At 38.4% G+C, this 25,645-nt stretch overlaps 4 protein-coding genes and 1 pseudogene across 4 annotated transcripts; 1 reads left to right on the forward strand and 4 right to left on the reverse strand.

The window, feature by feature from the left end:
- Positions 1-655: 655 nt before the first annotated feature.
- On the reverse strand, positions 656-2,118 carry LOC149386738 (uncharacterized). The gene is made up of 4 exons (XM_089627056.1): positions 1,754-2,118; positions 1,521-1,641; positions 1,356-1,425; positions 656-1,286 (listed from the first exon to the last, which is right to left on the reverse strand). Exons 1-4 carry the CDS (start codon positions 1,852-1,854, stop codon positions 940-942), a joined length of 639 nt encoding a protein of 212 aa, XP_089483182.1. The 5' UTR covers positions 1,855-2,118; the 3' UTR covers positions 656-939.
- Positions 2,119-8,260: 6,142 nt separating this feature from the next.
- LOC149386739 (histone H3.2) lies at positions 8,261-8,918 on the reverse strand. The gene has a single exon (XM_089627060.1). It carries the CDS (start codon positions 8,821-8,823, stop codon positions 8,413-8,415), a length of 411 nt encoding a protein of 136 aa, XP_089483186.1. The 5' UTR covers positions 8,824-8,918; the 3' UTR covers positions 8,261-8,412.
- A 4,314-nt stretch (positions 8,919-13,232) lies between these two features.
- Positions 13,233-14,915, reverse strand: LOC149386740 (putative UPF0481 protein At3g02645 pseudogene; annotated as a pseudogene).
- Positions 14,916-16,957: 2,042 nt separating this feature from the next.
- On the reverse strand, positions 16,958-22,505 carry LOC149386741 (putative UPF0481 protein At3g02645). The gene is made up of 3 exons (XM_089626550.1): positions 22,458-22,505; positions 22,079-22,310; positions 16,958-18,703 (listed from the first exon to the last, which is right to left on the reverse strand). Exons 1-3 carry the CDS (start codon positions 22,503-22,505, stop codon positions 17,031-17,033), a joined length of 1,953 nt encoding a protein of 650 aa, XP_089482676.1. The 3' UTR covers positions 16,958-17,030.
- On the forward strand, positions 22,430-25,041 carry LOC149386742 (3-isopropylmalate dehydrogenase 2, chloroplastic-like). Its single transcript, XM_089625442.1, has 11 exons — positions 22,430-22,726; positions 22,994-23,123; positions 23,207-23,318; positions 23,392-23,467; positions 23,536-23,624; positions 23,705-23,791; positions 23,900-24,016; positions 24,135-24,242; positions 24,324-24,377; positions 24,456-24,608; positions 24,698-25,041. The coding sequence occupies exons 1-11, from the start codon at positions 22,504-22,506 to the stop codon at positions 24,770-24,772; spliced, it is 1,224 nt and encodes a 407-aa protein (XP_089481568.1). The 5' UTR covers positions 22,430-22,503; the 3' UTR covers positions 24,773-25,041.
- The last annotated feature ends 604 nt before the right edge of the window (positions 25,042-25,645 follow it).

Consider the following 25,645-nt stretch of genomic DNA (forward strand, 5'->3'; position numbering starts at 1 on the left):
ACTAGCAAAACACTTAAACAATTATATTCTTAGCACATTTTTAGCAATATAACAAAAGTTATGTTTTCAAAATTTGTTGACACTTCCATTATTAAATTTGACAATGTATATAAGCAATTTTGTGACTTTCAAAAAATTCATAGGTAGAATTTTTAGTTTTATGGAACCCCTAATTAAAAATCAGTTGAAGCGAAGACCTTTGCCACGCAAACTCTTGGATAGGTGGTATCTTATTGTGCGCAGGCAAAAGATTTGATCTTGAAAGTAGAGGTGAAATCGGTTCGGTTTTTAACATAATTTTGGATCGAAACCAAATTTTCGGTTTATAAAAAATCGAAACCGGTCCAATTTGAACTAAAATCGAATTTCAGTTAACCGATTTATTCGGTTCGGTTTCGGTTTTTTATAATAAGATGTACCCTTTCTCGATCACCTTCGAGAGAACACAAATAAATAATAATAATAAATAAAAAATAAAATAAAAACAAAGCTTTACCATGTAGCAAAATTAGCAAATAATCCTTCTTGCAGAGCTGCACTTTCCACTCAACTTCGTTTGAGTTTCCAACCCCGACCGTAGAATTTAAAGATGCTACAGACAAGAATCTTCATACCAATGTGATGAATCACCATTCGGGACGATACCTTTGAGCTATAAACAAAGAAACGCACACCCGAATCCGTGGCAACAAAATCAACTCTTTCTAAACAAGTCGCAAAGACAAAGCTCTTCGCTCAAATGACTCGTCGAGCGCGAACAACGCACCAACGCCAACAAGGATACGCATCACCCAAAGAAGAAGAAGAAGAAAAAAAAGAGTAAAGCCTTTCCTTCAAAAGAACCAAATCCACCGCGGCGACCGGGTCCAAAAAAATACATATAATAACGACGACAATAGAAAGAAAACGAAATAAAAAAAAGAAAGCGCCGAGCCGTGCCTACATGTCGTCGTCCTCGTCATCCTCGTCGTCGAAGCCCGGGGGAAGGAATTCAAAGCTGAGGGCAATCCCGGGATTCTCGAGAATGACCATATCGCGGCACCATCGAATCCCGTCCCAGTAAGCTTTGAGAAGACCGAGCTCACGCCGGTCATGATTCAACTCCTCGATCGCGACCCGCCGCTGCATCTCGGCCTTCACCGCCGCGAGCTCCACCAGAAGCCGCCTCCGCTTGGCCATCAGAAACTCCACCGAAAGCTCGTTCAGGAAAGAAGAAATTATTCTCTTCACGCAAATAGAATTCACACCATCCGATTCAGAGACCTTTTGCCTCTTCGCCGGCGACTCTGGAACCACAAAAACACAGTCAAAATCTGAACTGAAAAACAACCACTCTTCATCAGAGGTCGTTTTACCCTGATCTGGAGACCCGTGATCCTCCTTCAACTCGGACATGACAAGCGAGATTTTCCCTAGATAGCTAGACTGAAACCTCCATCAAAAATCAAATGAAGATGATTGTGAATCCATGATATATATATATATATATATATATAAAATGAGAAAACAGTCTTTCGTACCTCGCTTGTGGCTCCATTGTAGAACCTTTCCTCTAACCTTTGGCTGACTCGCTTCACCTTGTCTAGAAATAAATCCTCCTCTAGATCATACGATAGCATATGCTTCTTCAATGTATCCGATCTTTACAAAAATGCATAGTCAGATAGTTGTTTTTCGGTTTTTTTTTTTTTATTATAATAAAATACACACACAGATTAACCCTCACAACGATGCACAAACAGAGAAATCTCACAGGGAATCGACGAATTGCTGACGGTATTCAGGTTTGAACTGAGTCCTCCAATCTCCGGCGTCCGTGGCCGGTGGTTCTCCGCCTTGTATTTTGTTGTCCATCAAAAGCGCACTGTTACGACACAAATTACACAGTAATTGAAAAAAAAAAATCGATGAATTGGAATTTGATCGTGTAGTTAGGGTCTCGAAATATGGAGATTGGTAAATTAATTTCGAATTCGCAGCATCAAATCGAGTTACGCTCCTTTATTTTATTTTTTAGGGTGATACAATTCTAGGTTTCAGAGAAGAGAATTGGATTTGGGAGAATCTCTCAATCAAATCAATCGAGAGTGAATCTGAATATTCGAATTAATGGACTCTGTACAAGCTATCAGCTGTATCAAGAGCTGAGGTGTACGACATACAAAAGCGTAAATAAAAAGCTAACAAACGACATGCCATTTGTGTATAAAGGAATAAGAAAATGGACCGGATTGCCCATTTTTTTTTTAAAGGTAGACATTTATACCCCATTTCACTTTTGTTTTAAAATCTGTCTTTTTTTAGCGTAAAATTCTATGTAAAAGTGGAGTATTTTTAAGAGGAAAAGATGAAAAAGGCATAAAAGTCTACCGATCTCAAAGTAAGTAGGGATAATAAGTTTCATTTTTTCAAAGGAATAAACAGAAAAACTATTAAATGACGTAGTGTCGTTTAACGTAACAATGAAGAAAAGAAACTAAACAATGCGAATGCTCCAAGATAGGACAAACCTTTCAATCAGGTAGTTTTTATCTCGTTTTTTTAATTTTTTTCAAGTTCAAGGTGTACAGAAATCGGTCTTCGAAGTTCGAATTAAGTTAGACTCTTTTAAAGGGCAGAGTAGCGATCGCTATTTTCAAACTTAAAGTTACAATGTAGCCATACTTTAGATAATTTTTGTGTATTAGCTACCCCAATTTATTACTTATCATATAAATGCCACCTCAACTGCCATCAGAACGCATATCGCGCGGAGCCAAATAGGACTGTCTGGCTCCGACGTAATGACCCACGAGTCTGCAAACACTGGCGCGCATCTCCCTCTCCGGAGACCTCCTCCATGACCACCGCTAAAGGAGCCCTCATAAATTCTGCAAAACTGTTCGGCCTGCGTTTTTCTTATTTTTGTCCTCCGACTTAAGAGAGAGAAAGCGAACAGCGAAGGGAGAGAGAGATGGAAAGAGAAATAAATAAATTAAAAGAATTAGCATTGACTAACTGCAATTAAAAAAGAAAACTAAATAAAAGAATTGTAAATAATACAATAGAATAATACCATATATTTTATTTATTTATACCATAGAAACACAAATAAAAACCACATATATTTATACCATATATTTATTTATTTATTTATTTATACCACATATATTTTATTTTATTTATTTATTTATACCATATATTTTAAATAAGAATTGTAAAGAATACCATAGAAGAATACCAATTTCCACGCAATAAAAACAATGAAAAAACCTTAAAAATTACAATTATATGCTGAAAAAACACAAATAAACGTAATTTTCACGCAATTTCCCCAAATATTGTTTAATTTGCACTAACTTGATCGACTTTTGGACGATGTGACCAAAATTGCGGTGTGGACGGAAATTATGACGAAAATGACACGATTTTTTTTTTATATACTATGGCGACATTAATAAACGCAACGACATGAAAATTTCGACACAATACCTACGATGCAAAATGACGAAACATATGGTCGTAAACATGCCGGATTTCTCAAATTACCGCAATTTATACGGCTCTAGCTTATATATGGTTGTGATAATACTTGATCAGACACGTTTAGAAACAACATACTGTTTGTCATTACAAGTCCAAAATCAACCAAACACAAGTAGGACACAGGCTTGAAAGAAATTATATTCAGTTACAAAAAAAACATTGATAGAGCTCCTCGGAAGCCTAGACGAGTCAAGAGTGTTCCTCTTTGATCCGAGCCCTCGTCGCCTCGTGATGAGAGAGCTCCTCCCGAAGCCGGTCCAGTTCCTCTCGTATCTCCTCAAGCTTTGACTTCAATTTCTTTATCTTCTCATCCTCTTCCTCGCAGAGACTGCGTTGGAGTGCCACCATTTCAAGCATTGCCTGCAAAGAAGAAAAATAAAACGGACATGTCATAGTAAGTAATAAGCACGAGAGAAATACCGACCAAAAAAAAAATTACACTTGAGGTTCAGAAAGTCCAAACCTTCGAAAGATTATCAATTACATGAGACAAGAGAGTACGAGGCTCCACGTGGCGCATTTCATCCATTTCTCGAGGAGAGATCTGATTGATCGTTCCGAGCAAACCCCAAACAAGGGGATCCTCGGAACGCAAAATCTGCGGCTTTGGTCCACTTGTAGGTTTGGTATTAGAAACTTTCTGCCTCTTCGCCGAAGATTCCGCTTTAATTATCGAGTCAAGTTAGATCACACAAAAGCACACACATCGAGTGTTGCAAGAATAAAATAAACAAAAAATTAGAAAAATAGCTAACTCAAACATTTGATATTGCTAAATAGACAATTTTTACCAAACCTTGGCTATCCCTAAAATAAAACCCCATCAAAAAAAAAAAAAGAGAGAGAGAAATATTAAGAATTTAGTGACTCTCAGGCCCAAAAATTCTGCGGTGCGACGAGACCTCCCTAGTTTTCAATTTCTTGTCTAGAATTTTGTCTGTCACCTTTTAGGAATTTTATGTACATTGTAACTTAACTGCAATATAGAGAAATTCCTGATTTAGTATACTTTAGTTGAATATAATAACGCAGATGCCAAAACAACTTTTCTGAACTCAGTCCTCAAGAAGCAAAATTTGATCAAACCCAAAAAAAAAGGCTGGAAAGTAAAAGAAGAGATATACATGGCATTGTACCACATAAACAATTTAAAGGTTTACCTTGATCCGGTGATGGGTTACTATTGCGAACTTGTTTGGGCCTTTTATTCTGCGACTTGGGCTCCATTGTGATCATCTTAAGTGTAATCTTCTTTAGATAAGCCGACTGGAACAATCAAAATCTAATGAATATGTATATGAAGCAAAGCATATCAATATTTGCACCAACATCTGCGAGTGTAATTAATGAAAAACTACCTCACTTGTGGCCTCAGTGTAGATCCTTTCCTCGAACCTTTCAGCGATTATCTTGAGTTCATGTAGTCCCTTTGGATCAGAGATTGATATACTCTTCTTTAATGTATCAACTCTTTACAAGAAACACATGTTTAGATAAGTTGCTAAATGAATTTTGTTGTATATATAAAAGTCTACGGGATGATCAACCCATATGGATGTCTTTACATTCCACAGAGCCAAAAAGTTGACTTTTTCACGCACCGAGTTCAAAAGTAAGACTCACATCTTGTCGACAATTTGCTGACGGGAATTAGGATGCAACTCAGTCCTCCAATCCACGGCGTCCGTCGCCGGTGGCTTCAATTCTTTGTCCATCGCCAAATGAAAAGCACCAAATCCAAGTATGTTTTCATATACCTCTGACTTCGGAATGAGAAAAGTCAAATAAGAAAAAGTCGTTTATGCTTTCAGGTGGGGCCCACGGAAAGGCTTTTTTTAGTTTTATAATTTTGGTTTTTTCGTGCAGCACAAAACAAAACATGACAAACAGAGCTCAAATTTATCTAAACATCAACGAACACGTTTTTGACGATTCAAAAAAAGTTTTACTGCTGATTAATAGAAGATGATCTTTTCCATTTAAATCAAAAGAAACCACATACATTATGCATAGACGTTCAAGCTATATGCTACATATATACAAGCTAACGGACCAATGGATGCGACTTTACCGCATCTAAAGTCACATCTCTAAATTGACTGTTGGATGCAACTTTGGGGCCTTTGGATGTGACTTTAGTCGCATTCAAAGACTAAAGTCGCGTCCAAATACCCTAATTATCTTAGTGAACGGCGGACTCGGGATTTTATTTAAAAAATTATTCTAAATTTTATTTGGGGTGCGTAAAAAAAAATATTCAAGGAGGCATATATGAATAAATCATATATAACTTTAGGCTAACAATATATAAAAATTGATAAAACCAATTAACAAAATCATATCATTGATCAACTAGATTTATGGTTTTATGGACAAATCTATCAAAAGACTGTCCATTACGGCAAAGCTAAGAACTAGCCTCTCTCTCTATTAGCTACGTTGCGACGGTTAGTAGCGGAGCCAAGATTTGCACTTAGGGCGGGAAATTTGATTGAAAAAATAAAATTATAAAAAATTTTGCTAAGGGTACAGAAAAAAAAAAATTAGCTAACTTGTAGCTGACTCTCGGCCCTTGGCCCCGCAAGCTAGGGCCGAGAGTCGGTATTGGGTTGAAGTCCCAAACCTAGGCTAGACCGTTTTCCTTAAGGGGACGGGACTATTTTGGTCCCATGGATTTCAAGGACCAATCCGACAGTTTTGACAGTTATATCCGCCATTAGATATGTCAATTATTGGGCGGATTCTGGGTCGGTCTCCCATTGAGGCCCAGGTTGGTAAAGGGAATATTTATTTTTTTCTACCCATTATTTTAGTCATCTAATCTCATTGGAGATAATTTAAGTTCAGATGAGTAATTGGTTTGTAAAATGTTTACCCTTGCGTTGGTATGACCATGAAATGAAATTGTTGAAACTAGTCCGCTTGAATTCACCACACTCTGCAGAAAACTGGAATTGCAAGTAAGCCAGAAAAATAAGAGAACTAAAAATAAGAACACGCGAGATCTTTTATAAGAGGTTCAACACGAATGTCTAATCCTGAATTTCCTCAGGAAAAGGTAGTTCGAGAGCCACTCTGATAATCCTCATGTCTTTACACGCTTGCTTCACTCCCAAGCTACAGTCTCATATCAATTCTCTGATTCTAGTTGCAAACTACCCTGTTGAGATCTTCCCCAAGAAATTGCCTCTCTTGATCTCAGCTAATCCTCACAAACAAAAATCACTCCAAGAATTACAATACACACTGATTTGCACTTGTTACAATAAATAAATAATGTGTTACAGGCTCAAAAATAATAATTAATTAGAATCCTAACAGCACTCGGTCTTCAACTTGAGCCGTGGATCTCCATGCCTTCTCTAGGATCTTGCCACGTTATTATTGAATCCTCATAAGCTATTGAAGAGCTTTGAAGCTGAACTCTTCACAGAAACTCTGGTCAGAATCAGGCTCAAAATATAAAAAGACTCGATACGAGAGAGCCTTTAGTTCAGAATCCTACAACAAAGGAAAACTCTCAGCAAGTTGATTCCTTGATTGGCAAAATCCCTCAATCCAAAACCCAAAATAACAAACTAGTAAAACCAACCACCATATCCTCCAAAACAAACTTAGGTTACTAGTTCTCGTAAAGCTAAAACAAGAACAGACAACAAAGTTAAATCACCAATGCTCATCGAAATCGTTAGTAATCGTCGAAATCACGGTAGGGAGGGAAACCGCCATAGGCACACCATAATTCCCAACGTAATTCCCAGGGAAGCCATCATCAACATCCATGTAATCTTTATCATCATCATAGTCACCGTCCATGAACGACAAGCTGTTTTGAGTTCCAGAGCCACTCCAAAATCAAGTTCGGGGACGGTCCTGATATTAAGACACCTGCGCAGGTCCAGAGACTCGAGCCCGGGACAGCCATACAGGATCGAGCCCAGGCCCTCGTTCGTTAAAGAGTTCCCGATGAGCTGGAGGCTCTTCAGCCCCGGCATGTACTTCCCGATCGCTGCCACGTCAGCATTGTAATCGTCTTCTTCGTCGGGGCGTATCTCCTCTGGCTCTGGACACCTTTTTCGCTATGTAGTTCAGCTTGAACAACTTCACATTCGGGAATTTCCTTTACAGGCGTTTCAAGAGAAACTTGATGTCGAAGTAGCAGAGTGAGAGCTCGAGATCCTCCTCTAGCAACGGAAGCCTTTTGACCGTCCTGACCCTTTTTGATCTGTTCACAGCACAAATCTGAAGTGTATTAATTTTCTCATTTGGATAACCGTTAACAAGGCCGTGATTCATTCAAACTCAACCAGATTACATAACGCAGATTATTTGCCTGATATTATTAGTTTCCAAACCTAGTATGTCTTCTTACAGCTTGTCCTTCTTCTGAAGAGGTATGCATTATTATTATCTGACATCATTCTGTTACGCATTTAACCATTTGGGTTAATTATGTTAGAGACAAGACATTCTCTAACGCAATTGGCCAAAGAAACAAAGAAAAATCAATGTACGATATCGGCCTTGCAAACGATTATACAGTACTGTAGGACTTGGAAACAGAAAATAAGACAATTCATCAATAACAAGTGCCCGATATAAGAATCCGAGCATTCTAGTCTAGTCTGTATTTTCCAAAGCAACTATGCGTCTATAAATTTCTTCAATTCATCAATAACAAGCATGCCGATATAAGAATTTGTGATTAAAAAATTCGAAAAGTAATCACAACAAATTCGCGGCCAAAGGAAAATCCAACTAGACATTAGATTCATAATCGATTTTACAAGCACATAGCTGACTTTAGACAAGAGTGAACACTATTTGAGATCTAAACACACTTTGAATGAAAACAAACAGACGCTTTCAAAGGTCGGATCTGAAACCCTAAGCCCTCTCTCCTCTGATGCGGCGAGCGAGCTGGATGTCCTTGGGCATGATCGTCACGCGCTTGGCGTGGATTGCGCAGAGGTTGGTGTCCTCGAACAGTCCGACGAGGTACGCCTCCGCCGCCTCCTGGAGGGCGGCGACGGCGCTGCTCTGGAATCGGAGGTCGGTCTTGAAGTCCTGAGCGATCTCTCTCACCAGCCTCTGGAACGGAAGCTTCCTGATCAGAAGCTCCGTGCTCTTCTGGTACTTCCTGATCTCCCTCAGCGCCACCGTTCCCGGCCTGAATCTGTGCGGCTTCTTCACTCCTCCGGTCGCCGGAGCGGACTTCCTCGCCGCCTTCGTCGCCAGCTGCTTCCTCGGAGCCTTTCCTCCGGTGGATTTCCTCGCCGTCTGCTTCGTACGAGCCATTTCGGATCGAGAATTGAGAGCTTTGCTTTGGATTAGTGATTCAGATTGAAACTGTTGGTTACTTGAAAAGACTGGTGAGAGACGAATGTAGAGGTGTGTGGTATTTAAAGAAGTGCCAAAATGAAAAATCAAATTAGAATTAGAAATAAAGCGGGAATCGAAAATTTTAGGGAGATCTGAAAGCGTTGATTTGTATCAAAATGAACGGTGGAGATATATGTTGAATTGTGCTTCTGGATTGCTATCCGCGTGAGACTTTTCTAGCCAATGGCGTTGCTTCGCTATCGCGCTCTGTAGGTCGTGTCGTTTTAACGGGAAATACACATGAAAATAGATATATGACATATGTCAAACTCAAGCATACAACGACCTGTCGTTTTACGATTACTTATTAGATTGGTTTTTTTACCTCTTGGTCAACTCTAACTCTAAGTCAGTGTCTTGACCAATTTTATTTCCAATAATTATTTAGAGTACTCTATCATTCAATAAACAAATATTCAACAACTATTTCTCCATTGTATAATCGAAAAATATTATTATTATTGGTAAACGATTCAAAGCTATTTGATTATAATTCAATTTGTGACGATCATTAAAAAGTTTATATTCTGCGGTCATTGCTAAACAATCTGTTTATTGAGTCCAGATCCTTGTCCACAAGTTATGGTTGATTTCGAATGAAATACTTTTGCATGACGGATAAAATCTTGCGGGCTCAAGATAAAAGAAAAAAAAAAGTAAAACTCATACCAACGGAAAAAATACTAGAACACGAAAAAAAAAGACAAATATGTCTAAATTGTAAATAAATTATTAAATACTTTTATATTTGAAATCTAAAACCAACAATTGTCATTTTCCTATTATCTTTCCCTAGACACCAAAATCATATTTAGAAATCAACGAACACCATTGGCGGTTCAAAACAATAAGATGGTCTTCTTGTACTCAAACTAAAAGAAACCACATGCATAGCTGCATGGAAGTTTAAGCTAATTTTATTATCAGAAATATAGATTTGTGTATCATTTAGATAAATATAACTATCAGAAGGTTCTGAGCCCCAGCAACATCGCCATGAAATAGCCATTAACACCGCCCCAAAGTTTCCGAAAAAGCCCTTCTCATAATTATTGTCAACGATTGATTGATTTATTTAGCATTGAGACCTTCACTTGTAGATGTTTCATTTTTCTTCATCTGCGAAAACCATCTCTTGTTATGCACCGAAATAATAATAAATAAATAAAGTTCGAAGTTTTTTTGTTTAGTGCATATACTCGCATTGGTCCCTAAATTAATTTCTGAGCCAAAATAGTCAGTAAAATATTGATTCATTTTAATCTTTTAAAAATATTGTTTATTTATTTATGAAATTCGTACACTAAATATCTGCAGCATGTTTTTTTTTTTTTTTTATTTACTTTAAATATGTACAAACTTAAGTATCTTGTTAACCTTCATAAAAGAAACAAATAAGATTACATTATGACCTTTTAAACATTTTTATGAATAAAAGTTACATTATAGTTTTAGGTTCTTACAGTAAGATTTTATTGAAGTACACATTGTAAAATATATTAGTAAATATTTTTCTAATGTTTTTAGCTTTTTTTTTCTAATATAAAGTTACTAAAATATGACCAAATTAATATTTTAAAGACTATTCAAATATTAGTGTATAAAGTAAATTATCACTCTAGCAATAATCCATGATTATTTATGCTAAAAAAAAACCAAATATTATAATACCTTATGATAAATCTTCCTCTCGCCGAGGCTCTTCAATATCGGCGTCGATAGGAGGTATTGGTGAGGATCCAAGAGAGGACGGTTCAATCTCCACTGCCTGACTCGACTCGCTTGATTTTGTGGCTGGCAATGTGAATCAAGTGACCCTATGAATGAACACATGTTGATTGTCAAAAACGATCATGGACGAAAGAAGATGAATATTTGTTTTGTAAAAAAACAAGAGAAACTCAAATTGTTGAGGTATTACCAGAATATTCGAATGGAATTATATAATGCGATTTCTTATCCCTTGTTGGGAAATCCGGTACAAGCCTTCGCAAATATTGATTCTGAGCTCCCAGATATGTTAATAAATCGAATCCAAATCGTCAGTCTCTTTTTTGTGTCCATTTAATCAAACCAGGTCATGTCATACATTATTTTGTTTAAAATTAATTAAAATATGATAAATTTGGTTATTTTAATTGGAGGGATGAATAAGGAGACACCAAAACGAGATGTTCTAATAAATTTGTTTGCTAATTATTATGATTTACGTACCTCGCTTTTGGCCGTATTGTAAACAGAGGCCTCGAGTTTCTCCGCGACTGTGGTTAGTTGCATTGATACCTCTTCATTGAAGAATGGGAGATTAGTCTCAAGATTTTCTTTTCTGGTCACCAACCCAACACATTACATTATGAGAACTTATATGCTTTCAAATCAAGCATATATTTTAAAGCTTGTAATAATTAATATAACATTATTGTAAAAACATGACTATTATTTGATAGTGTTTTTCCCATTATCTCATATGAGTTATTCATTGCAAAAGTATGACAAAAAATATCATTAAAACTAGCTTTAAAATATAGTTTTTCATGACATCTATTGTCATATTTTTTTTTAATATATGGCTCCTATTAGACAATGGAAAAACACTACCAAATAGTCATATTTTTTTAATAATCCCTCAATACATACATCTTTTTGAGAACCCTCTCTCGGAAGTTTGGTTGGAGCTGAAGCTTCCAATCAAGGTCCTCCATTTCCGGCTCATCTATGTTCCGATTTTTATTCTCCATAAAAAAATGACTCAAGTGATCAAATAAGGATCTTCTATCCCTTTTTTGTGTTATACTCTATGTCCTTCAAATCATCAAAAGAACCCAAGCCAAGCAAATTCAGAATATATTTCAAACAGCAACCAAATAAAGGACTCATTAGGATGGATCATGATCTACTTTGTAAAGATGTAGATCTTGCATTCATTAACCATTAAAAAAATTGCAATGAAACGCGTATCAAGAAAATCCCGTTAGGATTTGTGAGAGATGCAAAACTGTAAAATCAATTAATTGATTAATTATAATAAGAATAATCTTAATCAATAGAAACAAAAGACACGAGTGTAAAGTTCGCGCTTACATTGGTTTGTCGTGTCGGAGAATATGGTGATTAATGTGGGTCCTGCGCCGCAAGTTTTTCGCCTTCAACTTCGTCTCAAACTTTTTAGGGTTTTCGCTTATTATATACACGAAGTGACATGTCACAATGCGATGAGGTTCCACGTATTAGGCCCCACGTGGAAATTCCCCGAGGGAGAAAATATGCAGGTGCATTGGCTAAACTCTACTATTAGTTGTTCTAGAAGCCCAAGATGTCATTTAAGTATGTTTGCCATTTTCCTATGTGGGCAAAAGTTGGTCATGGGATAATCTAAAAGTCTCGTTCTTCGTGTATTTACACTACCACAAAATTATTAACAGACTACGGCTAAACACCGTAGTCTCTTTTAAAAAACTATAACGTTTTTATCGTAGTATTTTTTACCGTAGTCTATCTTCTTTCTCATAGACTACAGTTTTTAACCGTAGTTATAAATAGCTAAATATGTAGTCTTAACTAGTCCAATATTAATTAGACTACATGTTTTGAGTCTAGTCTAAATATTTTGTAATAATAAACTACAGATTTATAAGTAGTCGTAACTTGTTGATTTAGATAGACTACGGTAAATAAAAAAATAAAAAAAATAAGCGTTATAAAAGATAAATAGATTAAATGAGATGCAAAACAAAGCAAAAAAGGGGAGACAATCCAAATTCATCAATAGATGATCAGGGAATGAGTGAGAATGTGATGGGAGCTGACCACATAGAATGAAAGGTATCGAATAAATTGTTAAGGAAATTCTTATTAAGAATCTGAACTAATGAGGGTCAATGCTCAATCAAATAACATTTCCCTATTATTATTGGGTCAATACACCTTGAGTTTGCCCAATTGACTCTGATATTCTAATGTGAAATAATTATCAACAACCGTATTAACTAGAGATTAGGCGACCAGTTACGGTGGATATTAACAGTACTAGATGATAGTACAATATATGTAAACGGAAAAAGGAAACTTGTCATAAAATTAATGTCGTCAAAACTGACATGATTAATTGCTTAGAGGTTACTTTTAGTTTAAGGTACACGGTTCTTTGGTCAAGATATATATAATTGATGTACGTTTTAGTTATAAATAACAGTGAGAACCAACAAGTCAAGAGATTTTTTATTATAGCAAAATAACTTGTAACATACAAAAAAAAAAAAAAAAAAAAAAAAAAAAAATTGTCAATAGTAAAATAATAAGATCTCTTCTCTACACTTTGAGACCAGTCAGCGAACAAAACGACGACAAATAAAGACAGTGCAAAACGCGCGGAAGCCTAACAAGACAAGCATCCAAACGACAACAAAGAGAACGACAAACTTCCATGAACTACCAAATCCGTGTCTCCTCATGAACTTTCCGAATCTGACCTTCCATTTCCCATCATGATATCTATTCACATCCTCAATGACCTTGTCTAGAAAGGGTACTCTCGTCAATCGGATTGACTTGCTCATCCCATTCCAGAGATTCGCCGCTTCTTCATCGCTCTTCAAACGGTTTAAAATGATCCCTTTCTCTCTAAGCAACTTCACGTCCTCCTCGGTGTCGATTATGCCGTTCATTAGCTCGGTGTAGCGAGTGAAGATCAACGGTCCAGATGCGATCGAGGCTTCATAAGCCACTAGGTTTCTCATGATGGCCTCGGTGTTCATGTCTAGGTTGATTGTTGGAAGGTAAAATGTGACGGTTTTTGTGTTGAATGAGAGTGTTGAGAGATCGCCGTTTGAAGGGCGAAATTGGACGTTGGATTTTGAGAGATCGGTGACTGAAGGGATCGCGATCTCTTCCATCAAAGGTGGTTTGTCGTCCACAAGATTCGTCTCGGCGTTCTCGTGAGACAAGAGTACCGGGACGAGGTTTATAAAGATTCCAATCACGGGAAAGTTTGAGAGGATTCTCAAAGGGACTTTTGAAAACAATTTTATAAAGCTTTCAACAAAAATCCTTTTGATGAAATTTTTTATTGGACCGTCAATGGCGCGGAAAATACCTAACATGATGCAAGGAAGTTGTTTGAAAAAGATTCTGGAAGCGCGACTATCCTCGTTACTGACATTTTGACTATCTTCGCTTTGACATTCATCGACGATTTCCAAGACGTGTTCGTCTATCTTTTCAAGCCCTAAATATTGGCATGTTACCAATTTGTAGAAGAAGTCCAACAAGTGAGAGCAAGCCAAAACTAGATCCCTCGACGGCTTGGTGTTTTCGACAATCTTGAGTGGCGATAACTCTTGGCAAAACCCTAGAAGCATCGAGAACAACCGGTCGTCGGTTTCTTCTAGGGTTTCGAATTGAAACTCCAATACCTTCCTCAAGACAAAAAGCGGTATTTGGTTCTCGAGCATGATAATGTCCCTGACGATCGCGTTGTGGGATGGCTTTTGCCTTTGCAAATGTGCCATCAACGGAAAAATTGTTCTTGGAGAAGCCCTTATGATAGACTTCCCTTCGAATTCGACGATATAAAGACGAAGGAACTCTAGCAAGAACGAAGAGTCCAAGGCCATCATCCAAGCGAGCCTTTCGCAGCTCAAGTCCAAGTAGTTGTAGTAACAAGCTCGAATTTTGTGCGCGTGAATGATCGTAAAGTGATGGACAATGTCACAAAACTTAAGATTGTTTAGGAAGTGGTTTCTTTGTGTTCTTTTCGCCGCGTAAAGCTTGTACCTCTCCATCTCGTGAAGCTCTGGCCGCCGGAAATGGTAAGGTCCGATCGCTACTTGTTGGGGCGTGTACGAGTCCGGAGAAACTGCTTTTAGGGTTTTAGGGACGTTGAAAATGCTGATCCGAGCGTAATTGTCATCGTGAATATCGTCGTCATCGAGCTCTTCTTCGAGAATTCGGCGGATACGAGACACCCAAAGGTGTTCATCGTGATCATGGTATTGTGGAATTGAGGACATTTTATTTTTTTTGTTCCTGATCTTTTAAGGAAATTTTAGACAGTAGTTTTCTAGGATTTTAGGATGTTTTTTTTTTGCTTTTATATTGTTTTGACTTAAACTGACAAAGAAGTTACTAAACATTGTAACATCTTTTTACCTCAAGTTTTTCAGTTTTGCAAGTAAGAACAAACGTTACGCACAAAATTTTTGAGTGACTGATCAATAAATATATTCGATCCAATGAGAAAAAATAAAAAACAAGTGTACTTGTGAGATGTCATGTTAAATAAATAATCATATGTGCAGGTCACACCTTTGTTATCACATTATGTATTTTATTTTGGACGTGTCTACATCGATCAACCAAGGTATATATCTCTATACTGAAAGCGAATCTCATATTCTAAATACAACAGACTATATAGTTTCTTTTGTTTGGAATATATTTAAGGCAACATGTAATTGTCTAGCAATATGAAACAATTTCAAAAAGGAGGAAATTTGTTGTTTTAATTCTTAATTAAAACGTTGATTTTAATGCAACCGATCCTAATAACCCACAAATATTATTATTTTAATAAATTTTCCGTTGACATTATTACATAATAAAATCAAAACTGGCACATGATTGAAACTGTCTTTTTAATTTTATGTTCCGGGCTAGTTGAACTAAATTAAGAATGGTCGATCTATTTAATTCATTTTTAAATGTAAACGCAGACTTTTGTCTCGTGTGTACAACTTTATAATTAAAAATAGGTTAAAATACCTACAGAGCAGATAATTAGATTATTTACAAATTCCCCTTTTATACACTAATTTATTAGACTAAATCCATACCAATTGCCAAAATATAAACAGCTAGATGCCAAATGACATAAACCTTGATAGTTGATAACTTGATACTTGGTATTACATAACCCTATTTTTCTTCTCCTTAATTAAGACATGATTACATCACATATTCTTGAAATGAAATTGGAATTTCAAAGACATATAATTTACCATTTAAACTTATGTTTCGTTTGATACAGTCTTACACATCACCACCAGCTCAATCTTTTGTGTATTATTATAATCGTATATAATATATATATATATATATATATATATATATATACCTACCATAAAAATAAAAGCAACTAGCAACAATAATCCAAATAAGCACTAGAAATTATTCCAAATAAATTACACAATACACAATATAAATCACATATATATGTATACCTACCATAAAATAAAAGCAACTAGCAACAATAATCCAAATAAGCACTAGAAATTATTCCAAATAAATTACACAATACACAATATAAATCACATATATATATATATATATGTATATATATATATATGTATATATATATATATATGTATACCTACCATAAAAATAAAAGCAACTAGCAACAATAATCCAATAAGCACTAGAAATGATCCCAAATAAATTACACAATACACAATATAAATCACATATAAATGTATACCTACCATAAAAATAAAAGCAACTAGCAACAATAATCCAAATAAGCACTAGAAATTATTCCAAATAAATTACACATTACACAATATAAATCACATAATCTTGCATGTCATCATTGCCAAATTTTCATGATTAATTTTACGCACCACTATACATACACGATAACTAACAAGCTATATATTATCACATACTTGTCGGCATTTATTTATATCAATATATAACGCTCAACTTGCCATGTTACTCAATTTGGACCCGTAGTACATTGGAGATACTCTTAACATGTACAACGATCAAAATTTGTTCTATGTTCACCATTAGAAAAAAAAAAAAAAAAATTATCTATATCTGTATACATCTACAATAATGGTCGAGCCAGAAAGATATCTCCAAACCAACGTGCCAAATTATTAAATTTATTTTCCGCTGGAGAGGTTTTCCATCTGAACTTTTTTTATATTAACTTTCCACATTTTTTAATTTTTTTTTACCCAGCAAAGAGCTTGAATATAGATTTCAACTACATATATAACAGAAATTGAAAGAAAGAAATAAATAAAAAAAAATTGCTTCATGCACACATGAAATATGCAGAAAAAATAAATATTTAAAAGTCGAAATAACTATCTGTTAAGAATTTATTATAACCAGTAAACAAGTTAGCCTTGACTGGCATTACCAACATTACTAATAATACGAGCACATGAATAAACTGAGCAAAAAGCTTGCAATCCGGTGAGGAGAAGCATCAAAATGGTGGCGAGTAGAGTGAGAAACTTCCACGAACCGAACACGTAACGCTTCATGAATTTTCCGAATTTGACCTTCCATCGTCCGTCGTGGTACCTGTTGACCTCCTCTATGGCCTTGTCCAAGAAGGGCACTTTGGTCAACCTAACAGATTTGCTCATCCCGTTCCACACCTCCGCGGCTTCTCCGTCGCTCTTCAAACGGTTCAAAACGATACCTTTCTCCCTAAGCAACCTCACGTCCTCCTCGGTGTCGATTATGCCGTTCATGAGCTCCGTGTATCGCGTGAAAACCAACGGCCCAGATGCTCTCGAGGCCTCGTAGGCCACGAGGTTCCTCAGGATCGCCTCCGTGTTGACCTCGAGGCTCACGGCGGGAAGGTAAAAAGTCACCGTCTTGGGGTCGAAGCAAACCGTCGAGACGTTACCGTTGGTGGGGCAAAAGTTGACCCCGGACTCGACGAGCTCCGTCACCGAAGGGATCGCGATCTCTTCCACCAACGGAGGCTTGTTGACCGTGTCGGCCTTCTCTTCGTCGCTCTCCTCGGACTTCTCGTTGACTTTCGAGAAGAACATCTCGACGGGCTCTTTTAGAAGCCGGAGTCCCGGGAGGTTCGAGAGGATCGTCCACGGAAGCTTTAGCAACACTTTGAGAGGCTTCGATAAGATCACCCTTTTGAGGAGACGAACGATCGGACCTTTGTGAAGCTTCGAAAGAATCTTCCATATCGTCTTGAGGAGGTTCTTCACCGGCGAGCCGTCGCCGCCGCTCAAATTACTATTATACCCTTTCTCGCCGTTCTCGATCTCTACGACCGTCGTCGTCTCTTGATCTTGATCTTCGACGACGATCTCCGGGGTCACAATCCGGTACAAGAAGTCCAACAAGTGAGAGCAATCCGAGGCACGAAAGGCGATCCCGGATTGATCGATAATATCGACCATCTTGAAAGGCGACAACTCTCGGCAAAACCCTAGGAGCATCGCGGACAAGACCTCGTCCGCGGCTTCGAGGGTTTCGAACCGAAACTCGAGCGATTTTCGAAGCACGAACACCGGGATCTGATTCTCTAGCATCACCAAGTCCTTGAGGATCGCGCCGTGGGCCGACTTTTGGAGCCTCGTTATTAGGTTACGATTATCGTTTTCCGGCGCGTAAACGCGGAGAAACTCGAGCAAGAACGAGGCGTCGATTGCCATCATCCAAGCTAGGGTTTCCTCGGAAGGTTCCAAGTACTTGTGGTAACAAGCTCGGACTCGTCGGTCGTACTTGGTCAGCTTTCGGACGATGTCTTGGAGCTTCCGGTTCGGAAGGAGACATTTTTGGGTCCTCTTGGCCGCGGCGAGCTTGTATCGCTCCATCTCGTAGAGCTCGGGCCGGAGATAATGGTACGGCCCGATCGCGACCTCTTGAGGCGTGTACGACTCGGGATCGCTCGCCAGCAATATTTTCGGAACGTTGAAGATGCTCACAGGGACATTTTCGTCGTTTTCCTCTTCGTCGTTCTCGTGTTCTTCCTCTAGGGTTCGCCGGATTAGGCTCACCCATCTGCTCTCGTTGAAGCTTGATGTTGATGATGAGCCTGATTTTATGGATTGAGTGTGTTTCATTGACATCTTTTTTTTTTTTTAGTGTTGTTTTCTTAATTAGCATAATTAGGCCTTTTTATTGAGGCGTTACACCACCATGAATGATAGTATTATAAAAATTGGTGAAGGCGTTTCTCATGATTTTAATATTTTACTTGAAAAATTAATAATGGAGACATGGTGATGGTGGTTGTATCTTTAAGTTCATATGGGGTCACTTATTTTTTTTATTTTTTTATTTTTGGTCTACAGTTGTAAATGTGATTCTCATGGATTAACAAGCTTGCTGTAAATGTGAGATTAATAAAATGGAATAAATAAAAATCTGCTTTCAAATGTGCTTGAAACTAATTGGACAGTCAAAACAAAGTGGATAACTTATCATTATAATTTTTTTTTTAAAGTGGTGCTAACCATGATTAAAGATCATAATCCAGCCACAAATCCGCTTTGGTTGGACTTTGGTGTACATATTTTTACCTTTTTGCTGCTTTGTTTTAAAATTTTAACACAAAGGAAAGCTACTGCCTAACTTTGTGTTATTGTCTAGTAGTAGCTTAGAAAATGGTATATGTAATATGGTGATAATAAATAATTCTCGTTGTTTTTTGGGTCATCAAAGAATATTTACAGGTCAACATATTCCAAGTCACATGGAAATGGGATCAAAGCAAAAGGAGTCTTTAATTTCACTTTCTTGGCAATAACTTATCTAGCAATAATAATCGAAAAGCACTAGAAGGATTCCAAAGAAATTACACAATAAATAATTTAAATGACAATGTTAGTCAAAAACGACAAAAATAAAAAAACGACGACAATCGGATAAAAACGATAGAAACGGAAAACGACAAGTACGAGTTAATTGTCTGTTTAGGCTGAAACAAGGTTCAGATATTAACAGCACAATAGGGTGATCAAGAAGGTTGAGATGCGAATAATGATTGGAAGATTGCTGTCCATGAGTTTTTCAAGTTCACACTTCACAGGACACTATTTTTTGTTGATTTATTATTTCATTTTATATAGGAAGTTAAATATCAATTGGTATTTTATTTTTTACTAAGAAATGCAAATGGGATCAAGGATCAAAGCAAAGATCAAATCTTTATCAAGTGATCCAATAACTTGCGAAAAGGAGTCTTTGATTTCTATACATCCATTTTCACTTTTAAGGTCGAAAAACTTAGTGGAAGAAGAGCAGAGCTAATGATGAGATGAGTAGTGTTCATACTCTCAATCTGCAATGAATTAAAAAGATTTCGTTAGTGAAAACAAGTGTCCCTTTTCTATTGCTACAAGATCAGTACCAAACACACAACCTGCCAAAAAAAAAAAATGGATCTAAAAACTGGGTTAGAGATTTGGTCCCAATTCCAATCACTGAGCTCCAATACAATTTGAAATCTACAAGTTTCAACTTCATCAAGAAGCCCTGAGACATACATTCTAAGAAAGTCTTGAGAAGCTCTCTACAAACCCAACAAAAAGATGAATAATTAGCAGCTCAGAACTAGGCTTTGCGTTAATTATCGGCTACCCGGCTTTTGCATTAAGAGAGAGTCACAGAGTCAACAAGCAAAGGACTTGTCTGCCCAGAGAGCTTGCAATATTGCACTCAAATGTCAACCTTTGGTCTCATCATCCAAGATAAAGACAATCCAAGAGTGTCTCTCTTCATGGCACCATATTAGTCGATTTGATTGACATACACGTAGACAAAGACTCGAGCTTTTCGAATACATAAAAGTCTTTCTACATTCTCAGCCAAAACCAATCCGACGTAATTCAAGACGCATCGTCGAATCATCCAAGAGAGACCCCTCTTTTTTTTCATTCTAAAGCCTCTCTTAATGGCACCATGTTAGTTGATTCGATTGACATATAGACAAAGACTCGAGCTTTTCGAATACATAAAAGTCTTTCTACATTCTCAGCCAAAACCAATCCGACGAAATACAAGACGCATCGTCGAATCATCCAAGAGGGACCCCTCTTTTTTTTAGTCTAAAGCCTCTCTTAATGGCACCATGTTAGTTGATTCGATTGACATATAGACAAAGACTCGAGCTTTTCGAATACATAAAAAGTCTTTCTACACTCTCAGCCAAAACCAATCCGACAAAATTCAAGACGCATCGTCGAATCATCCAAGAGAGACCCCTCTTTTTTTCATTCTTAAGCCTCTCTTAATGGCACCATGTTAGTTGATTCGATTGACATATAGACAAAGACTCGAGCTTTTCGAATACTTAAAAAGTCTTTTCTAAATTCAAAACGCATCGTCGTCGTCGTCATCATCGGGACGTTTCGAGCCCAGCCCGGCTCTGGGCCTAGGCGAGAGTCCCTTGGCCAACATTTCCTCGTCGTACCTCCTCGCCAAGTCGACCATTCCCTTGTCCACCAAGGCATCGATCAGAGCATTATACGCAGCGTCGTTCGGGCTCAAACCCATCTCTCCCATCTTCTTCCACGCCACCATCACCGGCCGGAGAAACCCCCACCGCCGGAACCTCCTCATCAGCATCACAAACGTGTCGACCCTCGGGCGGACCCCACTCCCGACCATCCGGTCCAGCAAACCGAGCATCTCCTCCGGCCGCCTCATCGACCCGAAGAAACAGTGGTAAGTAATCACGTCCGGCTCGCAGCCTTTTCTCTGCGGCATTTCGTCGAGCACTCGGCGGGCGTCGTCGAACCGACCCCCATCGCAGAGGAGCTTCACCACCGTGTTGTAGCTCGCCGTGTTCGGCGGGCAGTTCGCCTCCCTCATCTCCCTCAGCAGCCTCAGCGAGAAGTCAACGCCGTCGGTCAACCCCACGGCCCGGATCGCCGTGTTGTAAGCCACCACGTCGGGTTTTATCCTTTTCCTTCTCATCTCTCTGAATAAGCTCACGGCCTTCCATGGCTTCCGGTTCTTGCACTGTATGTCCATGTATATCGAGTACGTGTATAGATTCTTCTCGATCCTTCTCTCTTCCATTTCCTCCCAAAACTCCTTGCACTTCCCGTACCAACCGATCCTCGAGAATCCCCGGAGGATCATGTTGCAGATCTTCGTGCTCTTCTCGAACCCTAACGAAGAAGACGAGTCTTTATTCTTCTTCTTCTCGTCGTTCCAGAGGCACAGGTCCTGGGCTTCGATCACGTGCTTGTGCTCGCACAGAGCGTCGATGAGGTTCGCGTACGAGTTCTCGTCTTTCAGTCCGAACTCGTCGAGCCGATTGTAAGTCTCCACGGCCTCTTTGACGGAGTGAGCCGAGAGGTATCTTTTGAACATCACTCTGAAAGTCGCGTGGTCGGGCCGGGAATCGGAGCTCTCGGCCATGCGGCGGATCAGCTCCCAGCAACGGTCGAACTCGAAGAACTTTCCGAGGATGTCGAGCATCTTGTTGTAGGTCTCGGTGGTGTGTGAGAACTCCGGCGACTCGACCCACCGGAAGAACTCCAGGGCTCGCCGCCAGTCGTTGCAGTACGAAGACAGGGTCTCCGAGACCATCGTCGGCTCAACGCCACGTGGCTCGGGTCTCGGGTCAACGGAGGAGGAGAGTTGGGCGTGACTGTGAATGTGACTCTGACTCCGAGAGACTCGAAGGATCGCTCTCAGGCTTCGACGCACCAACAAATGTGACATTTTTTTTTTTTAAAAAAAATTCTTCTCTCCGTGTGTGTAATATATAAAGGTTTATTTATTATTTATAATTCATTAAAAATATAATAGACCTTTGGTATCTATATTCAACAGACAGCAAAAGCTCTCGCTATAATCTCTCTATCCTTCATCACCCATTCCATGGCGGCTTCACTGCAGCTCAATACGGCGAGGGTTTTCCGACCTAACTCCGTCTCCAAACACTCCTCCGCCGCCGCCGGAGGACTATCCAGGATGATAAGGTGCTCCGCCGCCCCAGCGCCGTCGAAGCGCTACACTCTCACCTTGCTCCCCGGCGACGGAATCGGACCGGAGGTCATCGCCGTCGCCAAGAACGTCCTCGACCTAACCGCGTCTCTCGAAGGTCCTAGTTTCTCTACTTCTCTTTCTTTTTGGCTTATGAGGACATGGAATAAGAAATGTAGGTTCGATAATATGCTCTACTTGATTTTTTTTTTTTTTTTTTTTACTTGTCCGATTTTCTTAGGTTCTTGTTCGGCTGACGCAAAATGAAAATTGTGTTTCATTCAGCATTGCCTCTGATTGAGTGGACTGTGCTAATTCTTTAGGGTTTAGGGTTTTAAAGATTAAGACTTTGTCTCTGACATTGATTTTTTTGGGGGTGATTTAGGAATTGAATTTAAGTATCAAGAGATGCCAATGGGCGGCTCGGCATTGGACTTGACCGGTGTGCCATTGCCAGAAGAGACTCTCTCGGCCGCAAAGCAATCCGATGCTGTTCTTCTCGGGGCTATTGGAGGGTAAATAAATCTCTGGTTTTTAGCTCTTTCTGCGTGTTTTCGTTATGTTGTTACCCATTTTTTCCTTTGGTTTCTCGAAAAAGGTATAAATGGGATGCAAATGAGAAGCACTTGAAGCCCGAGACTGGCTTGCTTCAGCTCAGGGAAGGGCTTAAAGTTTTCGCAAATTTGAGACCCGCCACCGTTTTCCCACAGGTGAAATATCGTAATTATATTCTTGTATTGTAAAAAGAGCTGTGCACTTTATTTATGTTGCTTTTCTTTTCAGTTGGTGGACTCTTCGACTTTGAAGAGAGAGGTCGCCGAGGGTGTCGATATTATGGTTGTAAGAGAGCTCACAGGAGGTTAATTTGTCTTGTCTTCGTTAACTTTCGCTGGGCTCGTTTTCATTGTAGCTCTCTGTCAAAAACAGGTATCTATTTCGGAAAGCCCAGAGGATTTGGGAAGAACGAAAACGGCGAGGAGATTGGATTCAACACCGAAGTGTACGCCGATTATGAGGTACTTTGTTTGTACTTTGTACATGGCTTTTAGAATATCCGTGGCTTTAAATGACATAATGTGTGTGTTTTTTTTTGTAGATTGATCGGATCGCACGAGTTGCGTTCGAGGCTGCTCGGAAAAGAGGTGGAAAACTTTGCTCGGTCGACAAGGCCAACGTCTTGGAGGTACTTATTTGATACGAGATTTTACAGACCTTAGCGGAAATGAATGGTTGAAACTTTGGGTTGCGAAAACATGATACGAGATTTATCTGATCAAATCGGCTATCCCAGGCTTCAATGTTCTGGAGAAAAAGAGTAGTCGAAATCTCGTCGGAGTATCCCGATGTTGAGCTCTCCCACATGTACGTCGATAACGCTGCGATGCAGCTTGTTCGTAATCCCAAACAGGTTTACCCAAATTTCAATTTATCGGCTTATTTATATTCAATTTTGGATGGGCTATATATTACTTATGCGTTGATTTTTTTTTTTTTTTTTTTTTTTTTTTTTTTTTTTTTTTTGGCAGTTCGACACGATAGTGACGAACAACATTTTTGGTGATATTCTATCCGACGAAGCTTCTATGATCACTGGAAGTATTGGGATGCTTCCATCGGCTAGTCTCGGAGAATCGGTATTTGACCTAAGTAAATAATTATAATTAAGTTTTACTCGTTTCTTTTTAACTAAACTTCCAATCCTTTACTTGGTTCAGGGACCTGGAGTTTTTGAGCCCATACACGGCTCTGCTCCAGATATCGCCGGACAGGTTGGTCAACTCAAATAATCGATCGCTTCTCCATTTGCGAAGAATGTGTAATATGATCTTGGTTTGTTTCATTTCCAGGATAAGGCAAATCCATTGGCGACGGTGCTGAGTGTTGCGATGCTGTTGAGGTACGGCTTGGGCGAAGAAAGCGCAGCAAAGAGAATAGAGAACGCCGTTCTACACACTTTGGATCGGGGTTTCCGAACCGGTGACATCTATTCTTCCGGAACCGTAAGAATTTACATTCGCTCACTTTACGTATTGTTTCGTCTATGCGTTTTGTTCATTCGAGTTTTCGCTGTATGTATCGGCTTCTGTAGAAGTTGGTCGGCTGCAAAGAAATGGGCGAAGAGGTCTTGAAGTCCGTGGATTCCCAAGTTCCGGCGACTCTGTGATTTTACTGACCGATAATTCTCCGGGTTTTGGTGAAAGATATTGAGGTTTAGTGTTTTGTTTTGTGTCTGTTTGTTTGTTTGTTGCGAATGTGATGATTTTTTGTTCTGAAATAATCCCTTGTATGCCAAGCAGTAACTGTGTTTAGTAAATGTTCTGATTACCTCAATAATCGACATTATGTCACGATTTAACCTTTTGATGCCTATGTTAGTCAATCCCAGTAAACTCGTCAAAGTCAACACGAAGACAACAACATTCTCGGCTTACTAAGGTCGATCATCTCAGAAGTTTATCTAAAAGGCTCTTTAAATTGGCGCATAAACCGTTGTGTCCCATAATTGAATGAACTGAATTTTAACATTAACTCGAGTCTCGACGTAACGGTCCAAGTCGGGGAATTCGAGACATATATTTTTGCATCATAGCTAAACCATTGGTGTGTTATCTTCGGAGTTCACCGTGTGAACCAGCGTCTCTGCCCAAGTTTGGTGTTGTCAAGGGAGAAACAAAAGACACCTCAAGTTAATTGGAAAGACTAAATATTTGTGACTGTTTTAAATCCTTTTATAAATAGTCTTTCAAATTCTAAACAATCATTTTTTATTATTTTTATAATAAATGAAACTATAAACAATAAAAAAAAAAAAAAAAAAAAATCCCAAAACAGTCAACAAATATTATTTTGAAAAATACTATTTTTAAGATAAAAGCTCTAAACGCGCTATTATTGTGATAAATTTCGAAAACACATTTTTAGATGCAATTTCCACAATTTTATTTAACAGATATAATATGAAAATACATAAATTTTGTAGAAGTAATAATTACTATTAAATCAGTATTACTTATGATAAATATACATAAATATACAT

The sequence above is a fragment of the Urtica dioica genome, chromosome 9, assembly GCF_054948205.1.
Source record: "Urtica dioica subsp. dioica isolate 48M chromosome 9, U.dioica_male_clone48M_v1_H2, whole genome shotgun sequence".
NCBI classification, from domain to species: domain Eukaryota; kingdom Viridiplantae; phylum Streptophyta; class Magnoliopsida; order Rosales; family Urticaceae; genus Urtica; species Urtica dioica.